The sequence below is a fragment of the Heterocephalus glaber genome, unplaced genomic scaffold (genome assembly GCF_053883595.1).
Source record: "Heterocephalus glaber isolate CG9 unplaced genomic scaffold, H.glaber_assembly_v1.0 deba00000594, whole genome shotgun sequence".
Taxonomy (NCBI): domain Eukaryota; kingdom Metazoa; phylum Chordata; class Mammalia; order Rodentia; family Bathyergidae; genus Heterocephalus; species Heterocephalus glaber.
The window spans coordinates 14,975,564-15,002,193 of record NW_028258151.1 but is presented as its reverse complement, the minus strand read 5'-3'; the positions used below and the strand labels follow the sequence as shown (position 1 = coordinate 15,002,193).

At 51.9% G+C, this 26,630-nt stretch overlaps 1 protein-coding gene and 1 pseudogene across 6 annotated transcripts; both read right to left on the bottom strand.

The window, feature by feature from the left end:
• Positions 1-37: 37 nt before the first annotated feature.
• On the bottom strand, positions 38-23,380 carry Capn1 (calpain 1). 6 transcript variants are annotated; one of them, XM_004852415.4, is made up of 22 exons: positions 23,237-23,380; positions 21,743-22,010; positions 21,549-21,618; positions 21,168-21,286; positions 18,413-18,546; positions 18,027-18,195; positions 17,210-17,293; positions 16,778-16,863; positions 16,329-16,403; positions 16,082-16,242; positions 6,252-6,427; positions 5,432-5,443; positions 4,479-4,690; positions 4,350-4,389; positions 3,782-3,847; positions 3,639-3,696; positions 2,840-2,904; positions 2,333-2,401; positions 2,050-2,128; positions 1,348-1,464; positions 1,016-1,074; positions 38-753 (listed from the first exon to the last, which is right to left on the bottom strand). In XM_004852415.4, exons 2-22 carry the CDS (start codon positions 22,007-22,009, stop codon positions 727-729), a joined length of 2,145 nt encoding a protein of 714 aa, XP_004852472.2. In that variant the 5' UTR covers position 22,010; positions 23,237-23,380; the 3' UTR covers positions 38-726. The 6 variants fall into 6 exon arrangements, with proteins under 6 accessions (XP_004852472.2, XP_087061103.1, XP_012930212.1 ...); XM_087204977.1 differs by lacking the exon at positions 23,237-23,380 and adding an exon at positions 23,103-23,232; XM_013074758.3 differs by lacking the exon at positions 23,237-23,380 and adding an exon at positions 22,622-23,211.
• Positions 23,381-25,025: 1,645 nt separating this feature from the next.
• On the bottom strand, positions 25,026-26,239 carry LOC110350673 (glyceraldehyde-3-phosphate dehydrogenase pseudogene; annotated as a pseudogene).
• Positions 26,240-26,630: the final 391 nt, after the last annotated feature.

Here is a 26,630-nt window from a genome sequence, read left to right as displayed (position 1 = left end):
GCACAACAGCAGTTCTGGGAGAATCACACTCCAGAGATGGGTGAAGCCTTTTCCTTTATTATTTGGGGTTCCTCTGCATGGAAACATGGGACCTCCCTGCCCCACACCCAGTGCCTCTGGAACCCCACAACCAGTTCCTTTAAAATCACCAATATAAAAAAGGAGAGGAGCAAGGAAGGTCAACCCCCCCAGGCAGGCAGCTCCTGGCAGGCATGAAGGGCTGCAGAGGGGTGGGCTGCAGGGCTAGGAGGGGGCTTTGGCTTCAGCCCAGGAAGGCACAGGCGATCCCAGGAGGGGCTCACATGCCCAGGTGGCAGACTGCAGACAACTGTGCTGTGCAGCTAGTGGTTATAAAGTCTGCAGGTGGGGCCAGGTGGGTGGGGCTGGGAGTGGCCTCTGGAGTAAGCCAGAGGTCACATCAGGTTGCTGGCTTGGGGGCTGCACCCCGCCCTGAGGCAGGAATAAGGGAATAGCTGCCTTCCTGGCTTGGCAATGGGGGGATGGGGCAGGTGAGTCCACCCTGAGCCCACGGCGGGGGACAGGGAGGGCCATGCAGCTTTGCCCAGAGCAGGTGAACAGTGGTGGCCGGAGAAGGGACAGGAGGACAAGGGTGCCTTCTTGCTCCAAGGAAGGCACTTGCAGCTGGTGTGGCCTGGTGTGGCCTGGCGTGGCATGGCAGGAAGACGAGGAAAGAAGAGGAGCAGCAGAGGGCACCAAGCCCCGGCCTCATGCAAACATGGTCAGCTGTAACCACTGCAGGAAGAAGAAGACTAGTGGGTAGGGGCAACAGACTCAGCTGCTTCAGTCTCCTTCTTCACGTGGACCCCAAGTCTAGGGCCCACCCCAGACTCAGGAGCTACCATCTCCTTGCCCTCTTTGAGAGACCCTCACAGGCGCAGATGCTGTCTTCCCAGGCTGCTGGCTCCTGTGGAGATCTCCCCTCTCCCTTCTTCCCTCAGAACATCGGTCAGGTAAGAAAACCACCGCCCGCTGGCAACTCCACCCAGAGTCCCACCTTGAACAGGTCAAAGGTCACCACTCCATCCAGATCCGTATCCAGAGTTTTGAAAAACCCTGCGTATGGAGAAAAAATGCCATGGTACTGGTAACTCATGGGAAACTCATGGCTCCCCCACTGCTCCCCAAGCTGTCACCTCTTAAGCTGGGAGGTGGCTCTGAGAGGACTTCCTGAGCCCTTCTGATGGACCCCCTCTCCACCTCAGGAGACCAAGCACAGAGCCCTCGTGAGCCCCACTGTCTGCACCTGCCATTTGCCCCTCTGTCGTTCCCACCAGCTCCCAGGGCAACTGGGATAGAGGGAGAGTGGAGCCAGTCAGGGGCACTCACGGAACATGGTTTCTAGCCGCACCAGGCAGCACACAAAGTTGTCAAAGTCAACGGCCAGGTCAGGTTCAGAGTAGCGGGTGATAATGAGCTCGTACAGCTTCTTATTGAGCTTGAAGCCTGGGCGGGAGGGTGAGTGAGGGGACAGGGAGGACAGGCCAAGCAGGGGTCAAGGGACACCTCCTGGGCAGGGTAGGAGCAGTGAGGGCTGGGCAAGTGAGAGCCAGTCCCAGAGGGAGTGCCAGCCCAAGCCCAGCCAGGGCTAAGAGCAGGCACCAAGGGCCCCGGGCCCTGGCTGGGTCTGTTCCCCATGTCCTGGCCTTGTCCTGAAATGGACCAACACACCGGAGGCCTGCACATCTCTCACTAGCAGTGGGAAGCCTGGCCTTATCCCTCCCTAGCTATGTGGCCTGGGGTGAGTGCTTTCCCTCTCAGAGCCTCACGGTTCTTGTGTGTACAGGGGGATGATGAAGGACCCTGTCCTATCAGGCTACAGTGAGGAGAGAATGGAAGATGCTGACATAGCCCTTGGCTCAGGGCTGGCCCTTACATAGGAAAGGCCAGCAAGGGCCCTCACATCACCACACGAAAGGGACAAGGGCTGTGGGCAGCCACAGCCATAGGCCACTCGGGGCAACCTGGGGTCAGGAACAATGGTGCCACTAGCCCTGGGCCCAACAGGTACCATCAGCCCTTGGGTCTCACCTGCAGACTCGATAGCCATCCGCATCTCATAGGCACTCATGCTGCCTGACTTGTCCAGGTCAAACTTCCGGAAGATGGCCTGGGGCAGGGGCAGAGGGTGAAGCCAGGCTGAGTCATGGAGCTCTCCTGCCTCCACCTCAGTCCAGCCCCAGAGTTGCTGAAGGTGAATCATGTAGAGGCAGAGGCAAGGCAGAAGCCTGGCCCACACAGCCTGTCTGGGGCCTGCAGCCTGGCCTACTCCTGCCATGACCAAAGCCACGCAGTCCAGCCAGGGACCACCTACCAGGTAATTCCGGATGCGGTTCCACAGGATGTTGAACTCCATCAGGCCCAGCTTCCCATTGCCATCACGCTGAGCAGCCATTAAGAAGGAAACTCAGCACCTTAGACCAGGCCTGTGGGAGGGGACAGCTGGGGAAGAGGGAGACTGGCCACAGGGAAAGCAGGACAACTGGCGGGTGGGGAGAAGCAAGTGCCATGTGCAGTCACCCCAAACAGGTTAGCTGTGTTCTCTGAACTGGGTGTGTTGGGGAGGGTGTGGAAATAGCACCAAGCTTCAGGGTCAGCTGGGGACCCAGGTCTTGCCACAAAGCCTGTGCCTTAGCTTTCCCCTCTCAATCAACTGAAAAATGCCCAAGAAGTTGTTGGCACATGGGGCAGGTATGCATCCTCGTGCCCCCAGCCTGGTCCTTTTCTTGGCATTATTCCGGGGATGGTTCACTCAGCAGTGCCTTTCAGACCCTTAGCCCCTGACACTTGGCATTAGGAGACAAAGCAGACAGAAGGATACATCCATGAGGTTCACCATGCTGCGGCACGACTCCCGGCTGAAGCCCTTGGTCCGAAGGTCTTTGTCTACAAAACACCAGTTCCGGCACTTTGACCCACTGAGCCTCCCGTACCTGCCTCATGCTGGGAGCCTGGGCAGCAAGTCACTGTCCTGCCCGTGGGTACAGAGTCTCAAGGAGGGGGTTCACAGTCAGAAAAGAGTGTGAAGTATTTTAGTGGTTGAGCTGGTGTCCCAGCAGCCACACTGGTACCCACTGATTGGCCCAGAGTAAAATGAAGCCAGTGCTGAACAGAAGTGCAGGAAATTGGGCAGAAAATCAGACAGGCAGGGTTTTGCTGCAGGCTCCAAGGGAAAGCACAGCTTCCCCAGAAGACGGGAGGCCATGAACACAACAGGCTGAAGGCGGCAAAATAAGCACAACTTGGGGCAGGCCAGTCCCCACAAGCAGGCAGGGCCCAGGGTCGCCCTGCTTCCCCAGCCATTTGGCCTAGCCTGGGGTGCATCTTTGGGAGGAGAGCCTTTCCCTTGGCACTAAGGTGCTGCTGGACAGCTCCACCGTGAGCCTGCAAAACCATAATGACCCCACAAGGACCCAGAGCTCAGCCAGGCAATGGGGTGCAGCAGGAGCAGGAGTCTGGGATGGAAATGGTGCTGAGCTGGGCTCCGAAAGGCAGCAGAGGGCACCTCCAGCCCCACAGACTAAGGTGTGGAATTCAGCTCTAAAAGCCTGGATTTTGACACTGTGCAGGAATGAGGAAGCAGCACAGGGTGTGCAGAGCAGCCATTTGGGGATCCTCACGCTTGCTAATGATCCTGTTCAGGATGGTCTGCAGCTCCCTGACGCTGATCTCCAGGTCCTGGGGGAAGAGCAGGGATGGCACTGGCCCTGGGAAGGGATTACACACCCCACCCCACCCCACCCCCACCCCCACCCCAGCCTACCTCCCCTGCCAGCTGCCTGAAGAGGGCCTTGAAGTTCTCATCGATCTCCTCTTCTGGGAGCACTTTCTGGGTGGAGAAGGGAGGGGACTGGTGAGGTGCTCTGCACCCACCTATGGGGACAGCCCCTGAGGGAGGGCAGGGGCACTCATGGGCCACATGTCACTTCCCCTCTGAGCCTCACTCTGGCAACCAGTCAGGAGCCCCCTGCCCAGGACTCCTGGGTGCAGCTTAGCTCAGTGTGAATGGTGCAAGTTCGGATCCCTGCTGCACAACCTTGGGCAGGTTCCTCACCTCTCTGAATTTGAGTTTCCTATTCGGAGGGGACACAGGGACAGGACCCACATAGGGTTGTTATGGGGAAGAAATGAGATACGCCAGCCTGGCACAGATGAGCTATCAGGGACTATGTCATTGTTATCATAGGGTCTTGGCAAACTGTAGGTATTTGGCAGTGATGGCTTCTATCAGGAGGAGGGATCAGCCCTGCCAGCCGAAGCCCAGGGCTGCAGGACACCCAGGAGTGAGGGACAAAGGGAAGGGATGGCAGCTGGTGGAGTGGACCACGCACCTCATCTGGGAGATTGGCCTGGACCTGGTCATCCAGCTCCCTGAAGAGTGGGCAGAAAGAGGGGCTGGTCAGGGGGACAGGGGCTGCAGGGGGAAGGTGGGAGGAGCAAGGGGGTGGTCTGTGACTCACTGGGTCCCAGCGCTCTTCTCTGAGAAGAAGCGAAGCACAAAGTCGCCCTCCTTGTTGGGCTCGAAGGTGGATGGCACCACCACGTACTCCCCAGGCGGCAGGCAGAAACGGGTGCTGACCTCCCGAAGGTTGATGAACTGCTCTGAGCGTGCCCGGGATGCGTTGGCCAGGAAGAAGTCTCGCTTCAAGTGCACAGCCGACTGGCCCTCCAGCTGGCAAGAAGCAGGAGGGGGCAAGGCTGCGGCCACCCACTCGGCCCACCCTCAGGAGCTGTCCTTGCCCCAGCCCCAGACTCGAAGCCCTGGCTGCCCATGTGACCTGGACAAGTCAATGTGCCTCAGTTTCTCCATCTGCCTCCCTAACCATGGAGGGTGGAGGATCAGAGCAGCTGAGTTCGAATAAGCCCCTTTGGAACACTTTGACACCATATGACATTCTCATGGGTTAGCACTGGTGCCTTCCCCATGTCAGATACCACGGGGTACTTGACAGGTGGCACCTCCCTAAGCACTCACAAGGTCCCGAAGGCAGTGCTGTTAGACCCATTTTTTTTTGCTATACCCATTTAACAGCCACAAACACCAAGGCTCAGAGCTTCTGCAACTTGCTCAAGGGTGGTCAGCTAATGCAGCACTCCTAACCACTACCCCAGGTGGACCCTGGGGTGAACTTATTCAGTGGAAACAGCAAGACAGGGAGAGTCCTGTCTGTGCACGTCTGGGTAGACCTCTGAGGACCAGGGTTCAAAGCCAGCCCTCCTTGCTACTGGCTAGAGGGGTCAGGAGAGGTCCACTGAACAGTCTTGAGGAAAGGACTTTCCAGGTAGTAACACAAGGTGACATCTCAACACCTTACATATGGATGTGTTTGCTACTGTGATGCTTCGCTGGGCCCCACGAGGCCATGTGTGTTCATGAGTAGGTAAATCCAAGTGAGTTGGGGGCCACACCTACCTCCCGAGGGACCTGCAAGACAGGAAGGAAGGGAGAGTTGTGTGTCCTGGGGCGGGACACACATGCTGGGCAGAGATCCTGAACTCTCAGCCTGCAGGGAGGGGATGAGACAGGAGGCAGATCCCTAGGCCTGGGGCCAGAGGAGACCGGGTTGTGTGAGCTGGGAGGGAGGCCAAGAAGGTTGTCTGTGTCTCAGACACCCTGGGCCTCCACACGGCACCAGGGCCTCTAGAACAGCTGCCAGCATGGCCAAGCAGCTGGAGTAAAAACCCAGGGACAATATAGGCCCAGATCCTCCTGCCAGAGGTCTGGGATGGGCCAAGACTGTGGCCTGCCTTGACCCCAGAGGCTAAGGAGATCCAGAAATTTCTGTCCCCGTCTTAAGCAGAGCTCAGGAAGCCGGACAGGTACAGAGAAATTGTCAGAGGGCCAATCCCCTGTTGCTGCCCTCCTTGGCCAGCCTCTGCTCGAACACTGCTGAGGCAGGGGGCTCTCTGATCCCAAGGGCAGCCCACTTGTCCACATTTTCTGAAGCTGAGTCAAAGTCTGGTCCCCAGAAGCTGTTGCCTGCCAGGTGTTAGTCAAGCCAGCTCCCTCTTCCCGAGAGCAGCACCCTGGCCTCCACAGATGAAGGTGAAGTCCAAAACCTTCCCTCTGGCAGCCAACCACCTCTCTCTCCTCCCCCTTGCCTCACAAGGTGAATTTTAGGTCCCTGCCGCCTCAGGTGTGACCCTGCCAGCAGGGGCAAAGGGAGCGAGGCGGCCTCGGGCGCCCCCTGGTGGAGCTCGCTCCAGCATGCAGAGGGCCGACTCGGGCTCACCTCGTACACGGCGAAGCCGATGGTCTCCATGTCGCGACCAAAGCGGCGCTCGCGGCGGCGGTGCTTCTGCATGAGAGCCAGCACGAAGCTGCATCCAGACTCGCGATTCCCATAGTCATCTTCGTCGTCCACTTCGTCCAACCGGATCTTGAACTGGGGGTTTACCCAGAAGGTGGCTGTTGATAGAGAGGAAGCCAGGATCAGGGGCCAGCAGGGCAGAGGGGTCCCCTTAACCCCAGCCTCACACCCATACCTCACGTGTCCGGTCATTCATTCAATAAACACTACTAAGTGTACAGTAGGTGCTAGGTGACAGAAACACAGCTGGACAGACAAGTCCCTGCTCTCAGGGCTCCCACTACTGAAGGGGAAGGGTGGGTCTGAGCACCTCAGAGGTCATTTACAGAATAAATGTAAAGAAAAGCAAGCTGGGCTCCTGCAGGAAGGGGATGTGTTAGCTGAGACCTGGAAGCACAAGCCAGGCAGAGGGCGATCCAAGAGCAGAGACAAGAGCCTTGAACATCTCGGGGGCAGAGTGGCTGGTGAGGGTCCAGGCTCCTGGAGCAGGGACTCAGGGACGCTGCGGAGGTGAGCAGAAGTTGGGTGTGTGTAAAGGTGAATGGCCTGAATTACAGAGCAAACAGGCCCATCAGTGGGTCTGCAACAGGGAGGGATGCAGCTACATTAGTATCCTAAAGGTGGCTCCAGCTGCTGTGTGGACAATGATTAGAAGCCAGGTGTAGGGGTGCAGGACTGTAATCCCAGCACCCTGGAAGGCAGAGGCAGGAGGTCGAGTTTGAGGCCACCCCGATCAACTTAGCAAGTCCCTGTCTCAAAATATCAAAATTAAAAATAAAAAAGGGGCAGAGGTGAGCTGGGGATTTAGCTCAGTGGCTCCGCTGCCTGCCTTAAAAGCCCAAGAGGTCCCGAGTTTGATCCCCAATACCAAAAGGGGGGGGCAGGGGTATAACTCACTGCAAAGGCACTGGGTTCAATCCCCAGGACAGAAAGAGAGAGAGGGGAGGAGAGGAGAGGAGAAAAGAAAAAAAAGGCAAGAAAGAAAGCAAGAGCCCACAAAGAACCAACAAAGGATGACAGGGTCTTGCATTTCAGGTAATTTAGCTGCCTGAATACTTTTACTAAAATAACCCAGTGCTGGGTAGAATACCTAAAATTTCTTTTTAAAGGTCCTAATCAACCACAACATCCTTCCCTCCCAAATTTACAACAATCAAAAACCTAGATCATAACAGGTGTCAGCGAGGACATGGAAAAATCTGGGCTTCACACACTGCTGGTGGGATGGAAAATGGTGCAGCTGCTTTGGAAGGTGCCCTGGCAGCTTCTCAAAAGGTCAGACAGCGAGCTACCGTCTGAGCCATCATCGCACTCCTTCATGGATGCTGCAGAGTGAACAAGGCTGGCCACACGAAGCTTGTACAAGGATGTTCAGAGCAGCATTATTATGACAGCCAACAGAGGAGACAACCACTTATCCATCAACTGATGAGTGAAATACAGAAGGTGTGTCCAAAAATTAGAATATTATTTGACAGTAAAAAGGAACCAAGCTGGGTGTGGTGGGGTTCATGTCTATAATCCTAGCACTCAGAGAGGCTGAGGACAGAGAACCACAAATGTGAGCCCAGCTGGGCAAGTGAGTGACTTAGTGAGAACTTGTTTCCATATAAAAATTAAGCCTGGAGGTATAGCTCAGTGCAAAGGCCCTGGGTTCAATCCCCAGTACCACAAATAAATGAATCAAGCACTAATACAGACTGTAACATGTATGAACCTTGCAAACATGCTAACTGAAAAAGGTCAGTCTCAAAGGATCACATAGTATATAATTTCATTCATATGAAATATCCTGGATGGGCCAGTTTGGAGAGATGGGGTGGAGATTAGTGGTGGCCAGGGCCCCGGGGTGGGTGGTGCTTGGGAGTGACAATCAAGGGGTGCGATTTTGGGGGGGAGGTTAATGAAATATTCTTTTTTTTTTTTTTTTTTTTTGGTACCAGGGATCGAACTCGGGTCCTTGGGCTTGCAAGGCAGGCGCTGGAACTACTGAGCTAAATCCCTGGCCCCTGAAATATTCTAAAATTGATGTGATGACGGTTGTACAGTTCTGCCACTGAATTGCACACTTTAAATAGGTGAATTATATGGTATGTCAATTAAATCTCGATAAAGCAGTTTTTTAGAGAATGAAAACAAGAGGCCCTGCAAGGTGAATAATGCAAAGGGCTTCTGTCAACCCCTGGGAGACCTGAGCACAGGACAGAGGATGAAGCCCAGGGTCGACCTGAGGCAGAGTGTCTGGCAGGTGATTCCTGCAATTACCCTGCAATCCCTGTGAGAAACTCCAGCAGGTAAGTGGGAAAGAAAAGTAAGTCCACAGGGAGGAAAAAAACATAATCACCAGCCACTTTGCAGGTACCCTTGCTCTAATTCCTGCTGCCTGTGAAGCCAAGAAAACCATAAGGAACAAATTTCATTTCTAAAAGGGTCCTGGGGTGACAGTATTCCAGGTGGCTGCCAGAAACATTCTGGAAGAACTTTAATCCTCCAAGGACTCAGAGGACTCCCACGCATCAACCTCCAGGCCGCAAGAGACAGAGATCACACAAGGAGACAGGGAATGATGACAAGCACTGGCAGCCACAGTGGACAAAAGCCAACCCACTGTTGGACATGTCATCCCAGCACTCAGGAGGCCAAGGCAGGATCACTGTCAGTTCCAGGCCAGCCTGGGCTACATAGTAAGTTCAAGGCCAAATTGAACTGTATTGTCTCAAAAAACAAAAACAGGGCCAGGGATTTAGCTCAGTGGTGCCACTGCCTGCCTTGCAAGCACAAGGGCCTGAGTTTGATCCCTGGTACAAAAAAATTCCAAAAAACAAAAAAACAACAGGTGTGATAGAGCAGGCCTGATAATGCCAGCATTTGGGAGGTTGAGGCAGGAGGATTGCCTGCAAGTTCAATGCCAGCCTGAATAGGGAGACCCTGTCTCAACAAACAAACAAAACCAACAACAACAAAACAAAGAAACAATGAACAAACAAAAAGAATTCAGCTAAGGAAACTGCCCAATACAGGCCAGAGATTAAGAGAGAGAAATAAAAATGAGAGAAAGAATATTGAGTGAGAAGGTTCAGCTTCTACTTGACTAGAATTTCAAAAAAATAGAATAGGAAGGAGGTGGAGCATGCATGTGGGTATGTGTGCATGCGCGTGCCTGTGTGTGTGTGTGTGTGTGTGTGTGTGTGTGTGTTGCTAGGGATTGGACCTAGAGCTTTGTGCATGCTAGGCAAGTGCTCTACCACTGGGCTACATCCCAGCCCTAAGGAGGTGATATTTTAACAGATAATGGCTAAGAAAATTTCTAGCATTGGTGAAAGACATCAATTTAGACCCAGAAGCTTGACAAATCCAAAGCAGAATGAAAAGAAATCCACACCTCAACACAGCATAGTGAAATTATAAAATATCAAATTAAAATAAGGGCTGAGGATTTAGCTCAGTGGCATTGTGCCTGCCTCGAAAGCACAAGGTCCTGAGTTCAATCCCTGTACCAAAAAAAAAAAAAGTTTAAGCTGAGCATGGTGGTGCACACATTAATTCTAACTATTCAGAAGGCTGAGACAGGACTTTGAGCTCAAGCTCAGCCTGAGAAACTTAGTGAGACCTTGTTGCAAACAAATAAATAACAGTATCTTCAATGGGCTGAAAATAGTGTTAATCCAGAATTCAATATCCAGAGAACCATCATGGATAAGCACGCTATGAAGGCCCTTTAGACAAATACTTTTTCCCGGTACCAGGGAACGAACTCAGAACCTTGCACTTGCCAGGCAGGCGTGGTGCCACTGAGCTACATCCCCAGCACTTTAGATAAATACTGAGAAAATTTATCACCACAGAACCTTGCTAAAAGAAATACACAAGGGCCAGGGACGTAGCTCAGTGGTTCTGCCGCCTACCTCACAAGCGCAAAGTCCTGAGTTTGGTCCCTGGTACCAAAAAAAAAAAAATACACAAGACTGTAATTCAGGCAGATAGAAAGTAAGTTCAGGTGAGAGGTCTGTGAATGGTAAGCAAAACTACCACACCCAAACTGGCTAGCTCAAATGATGATGATGACGATGTGTTTAACTGACAGCAAAAACAAAACAAAACCCTGTGTAGAACTAAAACTCTAGTTTATGCCAGCATATTAAACAAAGGGACAGGCAATTAAGTTGCATATTCTAAGATCTTTGCATTGTTCCAGGGAAAAGATATGAGATAGCCGGGCATGGTATAATCCCAGCACTCAGGAGGCTGAAGCAGGAGGATCACTGTGAGTTCAAGGCCAATCTGAACTACATAGCAAGACCCTGTCTCAAAAAAAAAAAAAATCAACCAACTAATCTTATTTATTCATATTTTGAGACAGGGTCTTACAAAAAACAAAGAAAAAATATTTGTTTGATTCTTCTTGTGGTACTGGGCATTGAACTCAGGGGGACTCTACCATTGAGTTAAATCCCCAGCTCCTTTGTATTTTTTGAAACAGGGTCTCTAAACTGTGCAGGCTGGCCTTGGGCTTTCAGCCCTCCTGCCTCAGCCTCCCAAGTAGCTAGAATGACAGATATATATCACCATGCCCAGCTGAAAATAAATACTCTTTTAAGTTTTCCAAACTCACAATGGGAAAAATTTAGTAGAGAAAAAGAGTAAAAACCCAGTATGGGGGCTGGGGATTTAGCTCAGTGGTTCCGGCCCCTGCCTCACAAGTGCAAGGTCCTGAGTTTGATCTCCGGTACCCCCTAAAAAAAAAAAATGCAAGGTGGCATGACAGGAAAGACAAACAGAAAATAAGTAAACACAGTTAAGTGAACTGAATAAATATAATATACATATATATATATATCAGTTATCACTATGAGTGTCAAACTAACTCACAGTGGACTAAACTCTAATCAAAAGACAATTTTTTTTGGAAGACAGGGTCTCATTATGTAGTTCAGGCTGTCCTGGAACTCTCTTTTGCCATGTCCAGGCAAAATATATAAATTTTTCAAACTGGATTATTAAGAAGCCTGCTATATGCTACTTACAAGAAATAGCAACTAAAAAAAAAAGAAATAGCAACTAAAACATTGAGCTGTGGAAAGATTTGGACATCAAAGAGTATGAAAAAACAAATCAATTTTAAACTTGATGTTTATCATAGCTAAAAATATACTCACATTTTAAGAAATTAAAATAAAAAATCCAAATCAATGAACTAAGTATCAAATTTAAGAAGTCATAAAATAAATTCAAGAGCCAGGCATGGTGGTGTACTCCTGTAATCCCAGCACTCAAGAGGCTGAGTTCAAAGCCAGCTTGAACTACATAGGGAGACCCTGTCTCACAAAACAAAACTAACTAAATCAATCAATCCAAAGAAAGGAGATGGAACAAGATAACGAACAAAAAGCAAAGAGTGGTGATAGGAAAAGCACTATGAATAGAATTGACAATGTCAAAAATCATTTCTTGGGCTGGAGATTTAGCTCAGTGGCACCATGCCTGCCTCAAAAGCACAAGGTCCTGAGTTCGATCCCCTGTACCAAAAAAAAAAAATCATTTCTTTCTAAAGATTAATGTTGACAGCAACCACTGTGGAAATCAGTATGGAGATACCTCAAAGAACTAGGACTAGAGGTCCCATTTGACCCAGCTATTTCCCTGCTGAGTATCTTCCCAAAAGAATTAAAAGAATCATACCACAGCGATATATGTGCACCTATGTTTAGAGCGGTACAGTTTGTAATAGCTAAAACTTGGAAGCAGCCCAATTGCCCATCAACTGAGGAATGGATAAAGAAAATGTGGTTTTTTTGGGCTGGAGGTTTAGCTCAGTGGTTCTGCAACCTGATTCGCAAGCCCAAGGACCCAAGTTCGATCCCTGGTACCAAAAAAAAAAGTGTTTTTTTTCTAAAATGGAGTAGTACTCAGCCATAAAAAATGAGAAATTAGAGACATTTATAGCTAAATGGATGCACATTGAGGCAATACTCTTAAATGAAATAAATAGGACACATGTGTAAATACTGAATAGTTTCTCTAGTATGAGAAATAGAAAGTGTAAATAAGGACTAAAAGGTATAATAGGTAATGTGAAATAGGAAGAAAAGGGGCAAAGGGGAAGGGGAAGTGGGAGAGGCAGGGGATAGGAAAGAAGGGAATGGAATTAATATGAGAAAATGAAAAAATGGAAACAAAGTCTTTATAAATAGGGAGGGATAGAGGGGTTGAAGGGAGGGCAGGGGAATAGGGAAAAAATAAGAACCAAGAGAGATTATGTAAAGGTGCAAATTTCCAATGATAAATGTTATCATATTGTATACCTAAAATGTACCAATAAAATTAATTAAAAAATAAAAAATAAAAAAATAGTTAAACTGAAAAAAGATTAATATTGACAAACTTCACAGGATTTATAAAATACAGATAACTGTTACAAATATGCAATACCTTTAATAAAGAGGGGACATTATTACAAACAAGGCATAAAGCCAGGAGTGGTGACACATGCCTGTCATCCCAGCCCTTGGGAGGCTGAGGCAGGAGGATCACCATGAGTTTGGGGTCAGCCTGAACTGCATACTGAGACCATGTCTCAATCCCCACAAAAAACCTCCCCCCCAAAACAAACAAACTGAGGCATAAGAGGATATTGGGCATAACTTTGTGCCAGAAACTGTGAAAACAGATGCAAAGAATAAATTCTAGAAAATACAACCCACAAAAGCAGGCTCAACAATAGTTCAGTAATACTGTTTAGTTTCATATGGAATAAAATTGTACATAACATTTTAAAAAAAGGCTTAAGAGGCCAGGGATTTAGCTCAGTGGTTTCACCGCTTGCCTCGCAAGCACAAGGTCCCAAGTTTGATCCCCGGTACCAAAAAAAAAAAAAAGGCTTAAGAAGGAAAAGAAAACAGGAACAATCTGATAACCATATTCAATGTTGAATTTCATTTCATATAAAAAAGAACAGGCCTGACGGCTTTACAGACAGGTTCTACCAAATACTGAAGCAACATATCCCCCACCTTAGGCAAATCCTTCTAGAAAACGGAAAGAGAGGATGTTTGAAAGACATAGCAGCAATACCAGCGTGGTTAATGAGAAAAAAGAAAGCAACAGGAAAATGTCACTCATGAACTTGGATGTAAAATCTGTTGTATAAAAGAGTAATATCCATGGGTCGGGGATTTAGCTCAGTAGTTCTGCTGCCTGCCTCACAAGTACAAGGTCCTGAGTTTGATCCCCGGTACAAAAAAAAAAAAAAAAAGAGTAATATCCATGCTGGGAGGCTGAAGCAGGAGGATCACAGGTTTGAGTAGCCTGAGCAATTTAGTGACTTATTGGGAACCTGTCTCAAAATAAAAATTAAAAAAAGAGCTGGTGATATAGCTCAGTGCAAAACAAAAGCACGTGCACTAAAAATACTGTATAAAGTTACGTTCCAGCTGTGCAGACAAAGGATATAACACATAAATAAATTCTATGTTTAGCCTTGGATCCCATAGCCAGGATATCTCATTATATGTATAAATATTTCAAAATCCCAGGGCTGGGGATGCAGCTCAACAGCACAGCACCTGCCTGGCAAGTGCAAGGTCCTTAGTTCGGTATTAAAAAAAAAAAAAGATTTAAAAATCCCCAAATATCCAAAATCCATCCATTTCTGGTAACAAGCATTTCAGATAAGGGGTACTGAGTTTGTATTTATAGTAGTAACAAAATGATAGCATACCCCAGAATACATCTCAAGGTGAGACTGAACTCTTCTAATGAAAATTATAAGACTCTATTGAAAAATATTAGAGATCACATAAATTAAGAGAAACGTCAGTCTGAGACAGGAAGTCTCAAAATGGTAATAATGTCAATTCTCTCCAAATTGCTCTACAGATTTAGTGCAACTCCAAATTAATATCTTAAAATGGCTTATTTTCTTTCATTTATTTGTTTTTGCAGTGCTGAGATCAAACCCAGGGCCTGTGCATGCTAGGCAAGTGCTATACCACTGAGCTCCACCTCTGGCCTCAAAATGGTGTTTTACAGGACTTGATAAACCTATTCTATAGTTCATGTGGAAAAACAAAGGGGCAAAAATAGCTACGAAACTCTTGAAGAAGGAATTCGCCAGCAGCGAATTGTCCAGCAGGAATTGTCCAGCAGCGGGGCTTCTTCCCAGGGTGTAACAAGTTAAGTCAGTGCCCCCTTGGCAGAAGGACAGTCCAAGGGGCAGAACGATGAGCTGAGACGTGGCAAGTCCAGGACAGAGCTGGTGCTGCAGGAGGACAGGGGACTCCTCAATCACAGCACAGGGGACAGTGCTTATGGACCTGGGGGGATACTGAAATGGGATTCCTGCGAGGGAAAAGAGCACTTCCAAACTGAGAACTGCTGAAGGATGCAGGACAGGCGACAGAGTGGCGGTGATTTGGCAAAGCTAAAGCTGCCCAGAAGGAAACTGCAGGGTGGCAATTCCTGCAAAGTTTGCTTTGAAGGAAAGGAGAAACCTGGGTGGGGAGGCTGGGTCAGGACAGGGTCACTGTGCTTTTAGACCTGGGATTTTCCCTAACAACACAAGAGTGAAGGGTGAGGGACAAAGGAGCTCTCAGAGGGCAGGGAGGGTGGGCTCGGAGCAGAGTGGGTTCCCAAGAGCAGGGACTGTTCTGCCACAGCCCCAGGCAGGAGGTAGCATGGATGGGCACAGGTGCACCCCAGTGGACTGGCATGTGGGAGTTGGAGGAGGTATCCTGCAGGGGCAGAGGGTGGAGAGTTCAAGCCCAGCCCAGGCAGCTTAGGGAGACCATCTCAAAATACAGAACAAAAAGGGCTGATGATGTAGCTCAGTGCGAAGGCCCTGGGTTCAATTCCCAGCACCTCCCCATACACACACAAAGGAGGAATCCTACAACTTTTGCAACCAAGTAGAAGGCTGGCTCCACTCTTGACAGTAACAAAGGAGAGAAGCTAAGAGCGGGCACACGATACCAACTCACAGTGGAAGGGCTGGGGACTGTGCTCCCCCCACTTCCAGGTTTTTTCTGTTTTGAGACCAGGTCTTGCTCAGTTGCCAACTTGTCTAGACTTCCAGGCTGGACTCAAATTTGTGATTCTCCTGCCTCAGCCTCCCAGGGTGCTGAGATTACAGTTGTGTGCCACCACACCAGCTACGAAGTGTTCATTTGAGGTTTGTGGCCACAAATTTACTTGGTCTCAACTGTGTGATTTCTCTCTAGCCACATTCAGTGACTCAGAGCCAGTGAAGAGCTGGGCTCAACCTGGATTGTGGTTGTGGTGGGTAACAAGAACCCAGGAAAAAGGGCCCAGGAAACTGAATGGTTGGGCAGAACAAGATCAAAATGATGGCTCTAGTTAGGTGTGGTAGTGCATGCCTGTAATCCCAGCACTCAGGGAGACTGAGGCAGGAGGATAGCAAGTTCAAACCCAGCCTGGGCAACTTAGTGACTTAATGAGATTCTGTCTCAAAATAAAAAAGGGCCAGGATGTAATGCAGTGCAAAGGCCTTGGGTTCAATCCCCAGTACCACCATCAAAAAGGATTCTATCCTAAGCTGGGTAAGGAGAGAAAGCAGGATGGAGATGAAGACACTGTAAGAGTTCTGGCTTTGACAGTTAATATTTTACTCCTCAGAGCAAACTCGAGGGACTAACAAGCACAACCACCTCTATGTTACAGTGGGGAAACTGAGGCTCCAAGTGGTTCTGTGCCTTCCCAATGCCCAGCCCCCACCCTGCATGCCTGAGCTTGGTCACCTGGGTAGTTTCGGCAGCCGCCTGCAGTGCTCCCGCGACGCCAGGTGCCCTCGTAGAGCTTGGTGTTCCAGTTGCGGAGGGTCCGACTCTTGAGCGCATCAGGCGTCAGGTTGCAGATCTCCAGGCGGGTGAACTCACGCATGAAGTCCCGGAACGACATCCTGGGGTCAGGGCAGAGGTAAGCCGCAGTGCTCGGCCATGCGGCCGTGGGGGATGAGGCTGCTGAGGACAGCAGGGGGCTGCTCACCAGAACTCCCCATCCTCCATCTTCACCCGCAGCTGCTCCCGCATGTGTGGGTCCATGTAGTTCCACTCGGAAGAGCTGTGGGGAGCAGGGCACTGCCAAGGCTTCTGGGCACTGACCTGCCTGGCCTCTGTCCCAGGGGCCTGTCCACCCTGGGCTATGTTCCTGAGCCTGGAGGAGGTCTTCTTACAGTGAAGCCTCAAGGTCCAGTCCCAGGGCATTGTCTCAGCAGGGCCAGTTCAGACCCCTGGGCACACCCCAGGCTGACCAGGCCCACACAGCTGAGGCAGTGCCCCAAACTCAGGCACCTAAGATGGGTCCCTCTGCTCAATCCCAAGTCCACCCTGGAAGGGCAGAGCCTCAGGTAGAAATGTCAGGGACACCTAAGAGCTTCCCCAAGTCTCACTGGCCAGTGCCCAGTCTACCCAGCCCATGCCCCACCTGCCCCTCACCCATCACTCCAGGCTCCAGTCCACTCCACCTCGCCCCAGGGGTTCCGCATCCGGATCAGGTTCACCATCTGGCCCTGGTAGTTCACCTGTTCCCCAGAGCACCCATCAGCACCAGCTTCTGGCACGAACTTTGACACCTGCCCCATATCCTCCCTCCTAGGAGTACACACATCCACACACCAGGGTAATAGAGCCATAAGCCCTGTCCCCCAAGAATTTACAGCCAGGGAGGCAGCTGTGCACCTAAGCCACAGGGAATGAGGTGAGCTTCAATAAGCATCTTGGGAGGGGAGTCCCCAGGGACGAATAGGTACTGCTGGAGGTCAGAGCGGGAGCAGGCACCTCCCACAGCCCTGATCCCACACCAGGGAGGTCAGGATGGGCAAGGAAGAGGGACCTACCCTGCAGGGCAGGCCCCACCCACAGCAGTACCTGCTTGGCCCCTGTCACAGAATACGCATGGCCCTTCACCAGCTTCTTGAAGGTGACTGCCTCCATGTCCAGGACACTGGAGATCTACAGAAAGACATGTGCATCTGTGAGAAGCCCTGCTGGATCTGGGACAGTGTCCCCTGCACATACAGCAGCTGTTGGGAGTGGCAGACAGGGACCCTGCTCCCATCTCCTCTATCTTCATGTATCTCCTCAGCTCTGGGGGATGAGAGCCAAGGCACCCATCAACATTGCCACTGGGGCATCCAGTGGCATATATACAGCCAAGCATGGGTCCCCAGAGGGACAGGAGATGACAGGGTGGACTCAAGTGAGGAAGGAAAGGAGCTGGGGTTAGGGCCAAGGATTGCAGTGACAGTGGGGCAGAGTCAGATCCAGGACTAGGGAAGTGGTCTCCAGTGGTGGTGGAAAGAGCCAGGCAGAGGAGGGTGGCTCATAGTGAGGACAGAAACAGGCCAGCAGTGGGCAGGGGCTGGGACCAGGAAAGAGATCAACCAAAGGCCAGAGAACTGGAGGACATGGAGCGAGGCCATAGGCACAGTGAAGAGTCAGAAGCACAAGTCTGGGGAGCAGCCTAGACCTGAGGTTTTGGGGGTGGAGCGGGAGGAAGGACAGGAATGACACTGGGCATGGAGCTGGGTGATGGCAAGGAGTGAGCATGAGGCTGATTGTGCCTCCAGAGCAGTGCTGGGGTGAGAGGCGGGGCCTGAGTGGAGTGTGGGTTGGGGCAGGGAGCAGCTACATCCCAGGCTGGGTGCCAGGGTTGGGGTGTGAGAGGCAGGCCAGGCACACTCACATCAATGGAGCAGCCCAGCAGGGAGCCCCGCTCCAGAGCCTTGAGGATGATTTGGTAGAGGTCATTAGGCGCTTTGCGAAGCTCGTACCACTCGGTGACTCCACCTGTGAAATCCTCAAAGCCCTCTGAGGTGCTGCCTCCTGACAGGGCCTCATAGCTGCCGTTCACCCTGTGGGTAGTTTCAGGTAAGCACTGCAGCATCCAGCAAGACCAGGTAAGAGGAGGCCGGGAATTTAGCTTAGTGGTTCCGCTGCCTGCCTCGAAGGTGCAAGGTCCCGAGTTCAATCCCCGGTACCAAAAAAATAAAAGACCAGGTAAGAGGGCCAGGGGTTCCCACCCTGGGGGGTGGGGGTGGGGCGGAAGCTGTCACCAAGGTCACTACTTACTTGGCATAAGCCTTCTCGAGCAGGGCACTCCAGAACTCACTGCCTTCAGCAGAGTGCACAAACACCAGCTTCCCGTCCTTGGTGGGCAGCAGGTCATCCACAACTACATCCACCCATTCCCCAAATTGCCACAGCTGTGGGGGAAAGGCACAGTGACCACCTGCTTTGGGATCCCCCAGGCCCGAGTTCCTTCCTCAGCTCTGCCACTTAATACTCTCTTGCCCCTAAAATAAGACCTAGCCAGAAAATAATCAGCCTTGAAAACTAGAGATAAAAAATGTGAGCCACAATCAGCCTATCCTTGCCTTACTTGCCTTACAGAATAGCCACTGAGCTAGAGAATAGTGATGGCAGGTGAGGCAAGGATATTATTTTTAGGGAAGCATGGTAGATGCATGATTCTAGATCACATATACTAGAGACATATATAACACATATATACTAGATATACTTGATATGTACTAGATACAACTGTACAGCCACACAGTCAGCCCTCTGCATCCACAGGTTCCATATTCATGGACTCAACCAATTACAGATAAAAAATACTACCATATATATATATATATATATATATTTTTTTTTTTTTTTGGGGGGGGTACCGGGGATCAAACTTGGGTTCTTGTGCTTGCGCAGCAGGCGGCGAAACCACTGAGCTAAATCCCCGGCCCTACTATATATATATATATATTTTTTTTTTTTTTTCTTGTACCGGAGATCGAACTCGGGACCTTGTGCTTGTGAGGCAGGCAGCAGAACCACTGAGCTAAATTCCCGGCCCTGGCCCTACTATATTTTTAAAAAATGCATCTGAGCCAAGCACAGTGGCACACATCTTTTTTTTTTTTTTTTTTGGTACCGGGGATCGAACTTGGGACCTTGTGCTTGTGAGGCAGGCGATGGAACCACTGAGCTAAATACCCGGCCCCAGAACATATCTTTTTTTTTTTTTCCGGGCACATATCTTTTAAGCTCAACACTTTGGGAGGCTGAGGCAGGAGGATCACAAGCTCAAGTCTCATCCGGGCAACTTAGTGAGACCCTGGCTCAAAAACATAAAGGCTGGGAGCCAGGCATGAATACACACCTGTAATACCAGCACTCTGCAAGGCTGAGACAGGATTGTGAGTTCAGGGCCAGAATCCTGTCTCAAAAACGTATGTGGGCACACATCCGCACACGAGGCGATCAAAATGGTGAATGTTTAAATGTGCAGTTCTGGGTGTCCTCCTGCCTGAGTGTCTTTATGGGGTGTCATCAGAAATACAGTGAGCACCGCGGGCTTGTGCAGTCCAAAGAAAAGACAGGCTCCTAAAACCATTGTGGTGCAAGCTCATCTATCTAATTCACTGGATCTGGCACTCTGCAACTCTGGCTCTTCCCAAAAGTCAAAATGACCAAGCAAGGTACACATTTAGAATGGATTCAGGACATCAAGGCAGCCACGACAGCACAACTAAAGACACTCCAGAAAAAGGATTTCCAGTACTTCTGAAAGCTCTAAGAAGGATGGGATATATGTATTAGAAGCAGGACGGAATATTTTCATTTATTTATTTGGTACCGGGGATCGAACTCGGGTCCTAGCGCTTGCGCAGCAGGGGCAAAACCACTGAGCTAAATCCCTGGCCCCAGACGGGATATTTTGAGGGGGATTCATGGCAATGTTTCTTTTACTCTAATAAACTTTTTAAAAATGTAAAACATTACTGTATTTTTTACCACACAGGTATATAGATAAACAGATGTAGAATTAAAATGTGTATCCAGAGCTTTCTACCACTAGATAGGTGGGGCTGGTTCCTCACAATCAAGTGATTTGCTTAAGAGATGACTAGCGGCAGGTTTCCCAGGGTAGGACGTAGGGTGGGACTCAACCCCAGGGCAGCGGCAGCCCGAAGGTGCCCGGCCAAGAACAATGCCGGAAGGAGCGGAGAGGGTGCATAGAGCTGGGGTAGGAGGGCGGAGGGATATTGAAAGGGCCAATCAGAAGACAGGGAGGAATGGATTGGAAGGATGAGGGAAGGAGGCGGGGAGAGGGGTGGGAAGGCCACGCCCCTGCGGACTTGAGCCCGGCAGGTGTGGCCCTTTGCGAATGTGGCTCAGCTAGGTGGCCGCTGGGGGCCATCGGCTCTGAGCAAGGCGGAAGGATAGTGTGGTGTGGGCTCCCTGGATAGACGGAAGGAGAAGACACCCACTGTCGTCTGGCTGGTTGGGACCACCAGGGCAGGTGCTGGGCTGTGTCTCTCCCAACCCCAGCTCATTGAGAATTCATTTGTAGGACTTGAAAAATGGCCCTGTCACAAACGCCAGGAAGAACCGGTGTAAACAGACTTACTCCTGAGTCTTTCTTTGTCAGGGCTGTCAGAGGCTGCCAGAGTGTGCAAGTTGGGAGATGGGAAGACTGACAAGCGGGGAATGGTCAAATTTTCCCCAGCAGAACACTCCTTTTTCAGAGGCAGAAACTGAGGCCCCGGTGAGAAGAATTTGTCCCACAGGACATAACACAGAAGTCTTTCTATTCCTCCAGTTTCTCCCTGATAACGCACAACCACCCAGGAGAACTGCCAGTAGAAATACCTGCCCAACCGTTTCACACATGACTGGAGCGGCACTGAGAAGGCAAATACCTTCCAGAGGGAGGGCTCCCCCTGCAGGGTGTGGCCCCGTCACCCTAAGTCCAGAGTGCTGGGGCCTCCTTCCACATCTCCTCCAGTGCCTGCTACCCCTCCTCCCAGGGGGCCAGGCCATTCACCTGGAAGTGGAAGATGCCTGCATAGCCATCCTGGAAGCTCTGGCCGTGAGGAACCACTCGATGGAGAAGAGTGTCATTCAGGGTGAGGGAGGCGATAGCAGCCAAGAGCCAGCAGTCCCCTGGGATGGAAAAGACCCATGTCAGGCCCGGGGTGTATGTGTGTGTGCTCGTGGGTACTATATTGGTACTCTGGGTGGGGTGCCTCTCAGCTTACAGACAAGATCCAGGAACTGGGCAAACCAGCCCCAGTGCTGATAGCCAAAGCCTGTCTCCAAAGCCTGTCGGGGCTTGTAGGAGGGAGGGGCTGGGGCAGAACCCAAAGGAGCGGGAATGGGGAGCTGTCGTGGAAAAAACACCTAGAATCCAACCCCGGGGGCCTACCTAGAGCTCCCTGGCAGATATCTGTGCGAGTGGCTCCATCCACGATGAACTGGGGATTTGACAACAGCTCCTGCAAGACCCAGAGTCCTGTCCCTGGGCCAGTCCCTTCTAGAAACTGGCTCCCAGCCACCCAGACCCCACTCCCTACCCAGGACAAGGGTCAGCTGAGTCCCATCCAAGGTGGCCCCTCTCACCATGGGGCGCTTCCACTTGATGCCATAGGTCTTGGAGGAGTTGGGACCCAGCTCCTTGTAGCCCAGGCTCTGGGGCACTGGGGGGAAGGCCTCGTCTCGGAAGAGGGCCCCACTCTGCAGGCATCGCACCCGCAGCTGCTCGTAATCCTGGCCCAGGTACTTGATGGCATTCTCATGGCGGCCCAGGCCTAGCTCCCTGGCCCGTTGCTTCTGCACTTGGGCTGACACCCCAGTGCAGTAAACGGGTGTGATGAACTCCTCCGCCATCCTGTAGGACAGGCAGTTCTGCAGGGAACCTTCCCAGTACTAGAACCCAGCTCCTGCCTGCTAGCGATTCTCTCCTGCCCTACCCTCCTTTCCTCCTCAAACCCAGACGTCTGCCCTCCTCACAGTGCTCAGGGCTCTGTGCTCCCAGAATCCAGGAAAGGGCTCCCCGGTTCCCAGGTATTCTGACCACCACTTCTCCTTCCCCTGACTCTTGGCCGGCAGTTCTGTCAGCCCAGCGGCTAGGTGGGGTAGGGCGGAACCCCACTCAAGGAACTGGAAAAATGAGAGAGGGGTCTCGACCCTGTTGGCCCGCCTATTATCCCCTCCCCAAATTAGCCAAGCTCTTAGTTCATCGAGTTTTTTCTCTGGCTTAGGGACTGACAACCCCAGGAAAGAAGGGCCCTTCTCCCTAGGCTCCGGGGCAGATTTGGAGATCAGAGCCGCCAGGCCCCAGCCCAGGCCCTGGGGACAGTGCGGAGCCCAGGCTGGAGCCGGCGTCCTCACGCCGCCCTAAGCACCGAGCCGGCCCGGAGCAGGGGCCTATCTGGAGCAGCCCCTCAGCCCAGGAGCAGTGGATGGAAAGACGCGCGGCCCGCCCACCGTACTCCTTACCTAGGGGAGGGGAGGTTGGGTCGTCGCGGAGGTCCCCGCGGCGGGCTTCCCGGGTAGCAGCTCAGGGCAGGGCCCAACCAGGAAGAGCGCTCCTCCCCGCCTCTCCCTCCACCCTCGTCCCTCCTCCTTCGTCTTCCTCTTCTCCCACTCCTAACCCGCTTCCCCTCGGCTCTCTCCTTATCTCTCCGGCACCGACTTTGACTATCTCTTGCTCACGATGTCTCCCCGCCCCTCCCTCGGCCGCCGGGGACCAGCTCCCCGAGGGCACATTCGCCAAAGGCAGGGTTGTCCCCGGGGAGGGGCCAGCGCCTGCCGGGGTGGGGCGGCGGGGCCTGGACAGAAGGGCAGGCGGGGGAGGGGAGGGCAGGCGGGGGAGGGGAGGGCAGGCGGGGGAGGGGAGGGCAGGCGGGGGAGGGGAGGGCAGGGGTATTTTTAACCAGGGGCAGCAGCTCCGGTTGCAGGGCCAGCGGCCGCCACCCACTCTGCGCTCGCGCGGGCATTCCGGGGCAATCTGGCGCCGGCAGCCCCGCGCTCCCCACGTTGCGCCCCCTGCTCAGCCTGCGCGGCCACAGCTGTCCTCGCCCGGCCCGGCCCGGCGCTGCGCGCTGAAATTACCTGGGGCTACCGCAGCTGCTTGCAGGAGGGGCCGGGCTGGCTGTGGGCGGACGCCGGCCGGACGCCTGGCAAACGGCAGCCCCTCCCCGGCTCGGTAGCTTCCCGGCTCTGCCCGCTCCCCGCCCCAACCCACCCCCGCGCCCTGGGGCGCAGGCCGGGAGCTCCGCCACCGCCTCGTCGGCTCGGTGCATCCGGGCGGGGTGCGGGAAGCCGGCCCTCCGGGCTGGGGCTCGCAGCGTGACCTTGGGTAAGTCCGGCCCTGATTTCCCCGTTCTCTCTGAGTGGGGTGGACAGTTGCAACGGTGAAAGCCCCTCTTTCTCCAGAGTCCTGGGGTTTCTTGCACTGTAAGCGCCCTCTTGCCGCATGACCCCGGGAGAGGACGGCAGAGGCTTCCAGCAGGGCTGCAGGCCCATCTGGGATCCACAGATTCCCCCTGGCCTTGGCGGACTGCAAGAGGTTGGAAAATCAAAAAGTGGAGAGGCATTGGAGTGATCCCCCAGCCCAGGGCTCTTCGCTGGTATGAGGGTCCCAGCCTAACAGCTGCTGGAGCCCCTACATGATGTATAGACAAGCATTCTGCTGCAGAAATCGTGCATACCTTTTCTGGAATTCTAAGACCCACGACCTTCAAAAGGTAACAGCCACTGATGTAATGGGACTATAGTCTCACCTCAAGTTTACAGATGTGAAAAACTGAGGCCTTTGTGGGTGTGATTTGCTGAACTCCCTCACCTGGTGAGTCAGGGCTGGAAACAATTTCTGTGCTCTTTGACCTCCACATTCAGCATTTTTGCTTTAGATATTTTTGTTTGTTGGTTTGTTTGTTTTTTGAGACAGGGTCTCACTATGTTCCAGGCTGGCCTTGAACTCATAGCAACCCTCCTGCCTCAGCCTCCCAAATGCTTAGGTGCTGTGAATACAGGCATGCACCACCATGCCTGGCTTTTATGGGTCAGATTTTCACTAAATCTTTCTGGGGGGATCTTTCCATGGCAGAGACCCAGGGCTAAGGGAGATCAGCCCTGCTGGGAGAGGAGGCTCTCCCCACCCAATTTTGGGAATCAAGGAAGCTAAGTCCTGGTTGCTATAGACAAATAGGACTTATGCAATAAGGTGCTAGGAAGGTTTTTTCTAGAAGAGAGAGCAGCAAGATCAAAGATCTAGACGCAGTGGTGGCGAACCAATGGCACATATGCCACAGAAGGCTGGCTGTTATCGCTGAAAGCTCTAAAAGGTTCACCATCACCGTTAGAGACTGGGGAACACGCGCCCATCAGTGCAACTGCCAGTCTTCCTTGTGGCTGCACTATAGAGAGTGGGGGTCTGGGAGAGGAAAGATGTTCTGGACAGATGGCAACTAACACCCCTCCCCTCAACCTATGCCTTCCACAGTCCCCACAGTGACTTTCACAAACCCTCTGTCACTCCTGCTGACTGCATTTGACCGTTCCCATGTGGGCAATGTCCATCTACCTGTATGAGGCATTGTGCTCACTGGGCATAAGATGGTGAAGACCCCTGGCCCCGGTCCTTTCTGAGCGAGGCAGACATTGAAGCAGTTTTTATACCGATAATCCACTGGAGAAGAAAAGCTGGTGCAAAGAAAGGGCCAAGGTGGCTCTAGTCCAGGTGTTGGAGCCAGGGAGTTGTGGCAGGGTGGGGAGATGCCTGCGAGATGTCCTGGCAGCATCGGAGACTGATGTATGTCTGCTGTTGCTTTTTTTGTGCTGGGGATGGAACCCAGAGTTTTGTGCATGCTAGGCAAGCACACATCCCCCAGCCCTTTCTCTCTCTCTCTCTCTCTCTCTCTCTCTCTCTCTCACTTTCTCTCTTTTCCACTACTGAAGACTGAGCCCAGGGTGTTCACATAGTGACATAAACAGAAAGAAAGGATGGGCCAGGGATTTAGCTCAGTGGTGCTGCAGCCTACCTCAAAAGCGCAAGGTCCTGAGTTTAATCCCAGTACCAAAACAACAACAACAAAAAGGCAACAGAAAGAAAGGAGGGGAGAATGGCAGGGCCGAGTGGGACCTGGATTTTGTTCTACTTGATCAAATTTGTCCAAGCAAAGGAGGAAGTGGGTAGGAATGAGTTGGAGGGGTGCAAGAAAGGAAGTAGGACGTTTAGATAAAAGAGTGCTGCAGATGTCCAGGGACAGAGGTTGGCTCCAGCTAGGGAGGTAACCAGGGTTTTTTTTGAGGGGGGGGGGTGCAACGGACTTAATGATACATGACAAGGTTGGGTTCCCTAAGCTCCTCTTCTTCGGGGCCCTGGATGGACACTGTGATGAGAGACTCTCAATGTGTTGGGAGCAGGGACTCTCAGCAGCTGAGGGCCTCTTTTCCTCTCTGCTCTTGCTGGGGGTGGTGGTCCAGGGCTCTTACTCCTTGCAGGCCATGTGGGGACCCTGAGGTCCACCACCCTGTTTATTGTTAGACCAGGAAATGAGCTCAAAAAAGCAATACCAGCCCTAGTGCGGGTGGTGGAGTGGGTGTTGCTGTTGATGTCACAGGAGACAGCCTGGACCTCAGAGTGGCTCAGGATGCCTTTTAGAGGGCCCTTCTGCTGTCTGGTTTACCATCTTCTTGCTGTCTTCATATTTGCCAGCTTTCTCCAGGCAACAAGGCAGGTCCACAAGTGACATGTTGTGGTGGAGACCCAGAAGGCCGTGCCAGTGTACTTCCCATTCAGCTCAGGCCTGACCTTGCCCATCCTCTTGGCAGTACCAGTGGAAGTAGGAATGATCCTACATTCTGCATGAATCTGGGCAGCCCCCTGGTCATAAGGCCAGTTCCCGAGGCACCGTCCCCATCTTCTGGGTGGCAGTGATGGCATGGATTGTGGCCATGAATCCCTTCGTAATGCCAAGGTCATGGGGGCGCTAAGCGGCTGATGTGCAGGAGGCACTGCTTCTGAGTGTGAGGGATTTAGTTGTATTTCTCATGGCTCACGCCCATCACAAACATGGGCATCTTGAAGTGTGCCCCAGCCTTCTCCAGCATAGTGAACACATCAGTGGATCCCACCATTTCTTTAAATTCAGTATGAAAAGAAATGAGTTATTAAACTACAGAAAGACATGGTAGCCACGCCCCACCCTGCTTAAGTGCATTTTTTTTTTTTTGGAACCAGGGATCGAATTCCAGTCCATGTACTTGCGCAGCAGGTGGTGAAACCACTGAGCTAAATCCCCGGCCCCTTTAGTGAATCTTATAAATTGTGTTAGTCAGCTTTTTTTTTTTTGGTACTGGGGATCGAACTCGGGACTTTGTGCTTGCAAGGCAGGCAGTGGAACCACTGAGCTAAATCCCTGGCCCTAGTCAGCTTTTTGTTGTTGTGACCAAATAACAGAACAACTGACAGAAAGAAAGGTTTATTTTGGCTTATGGTTTC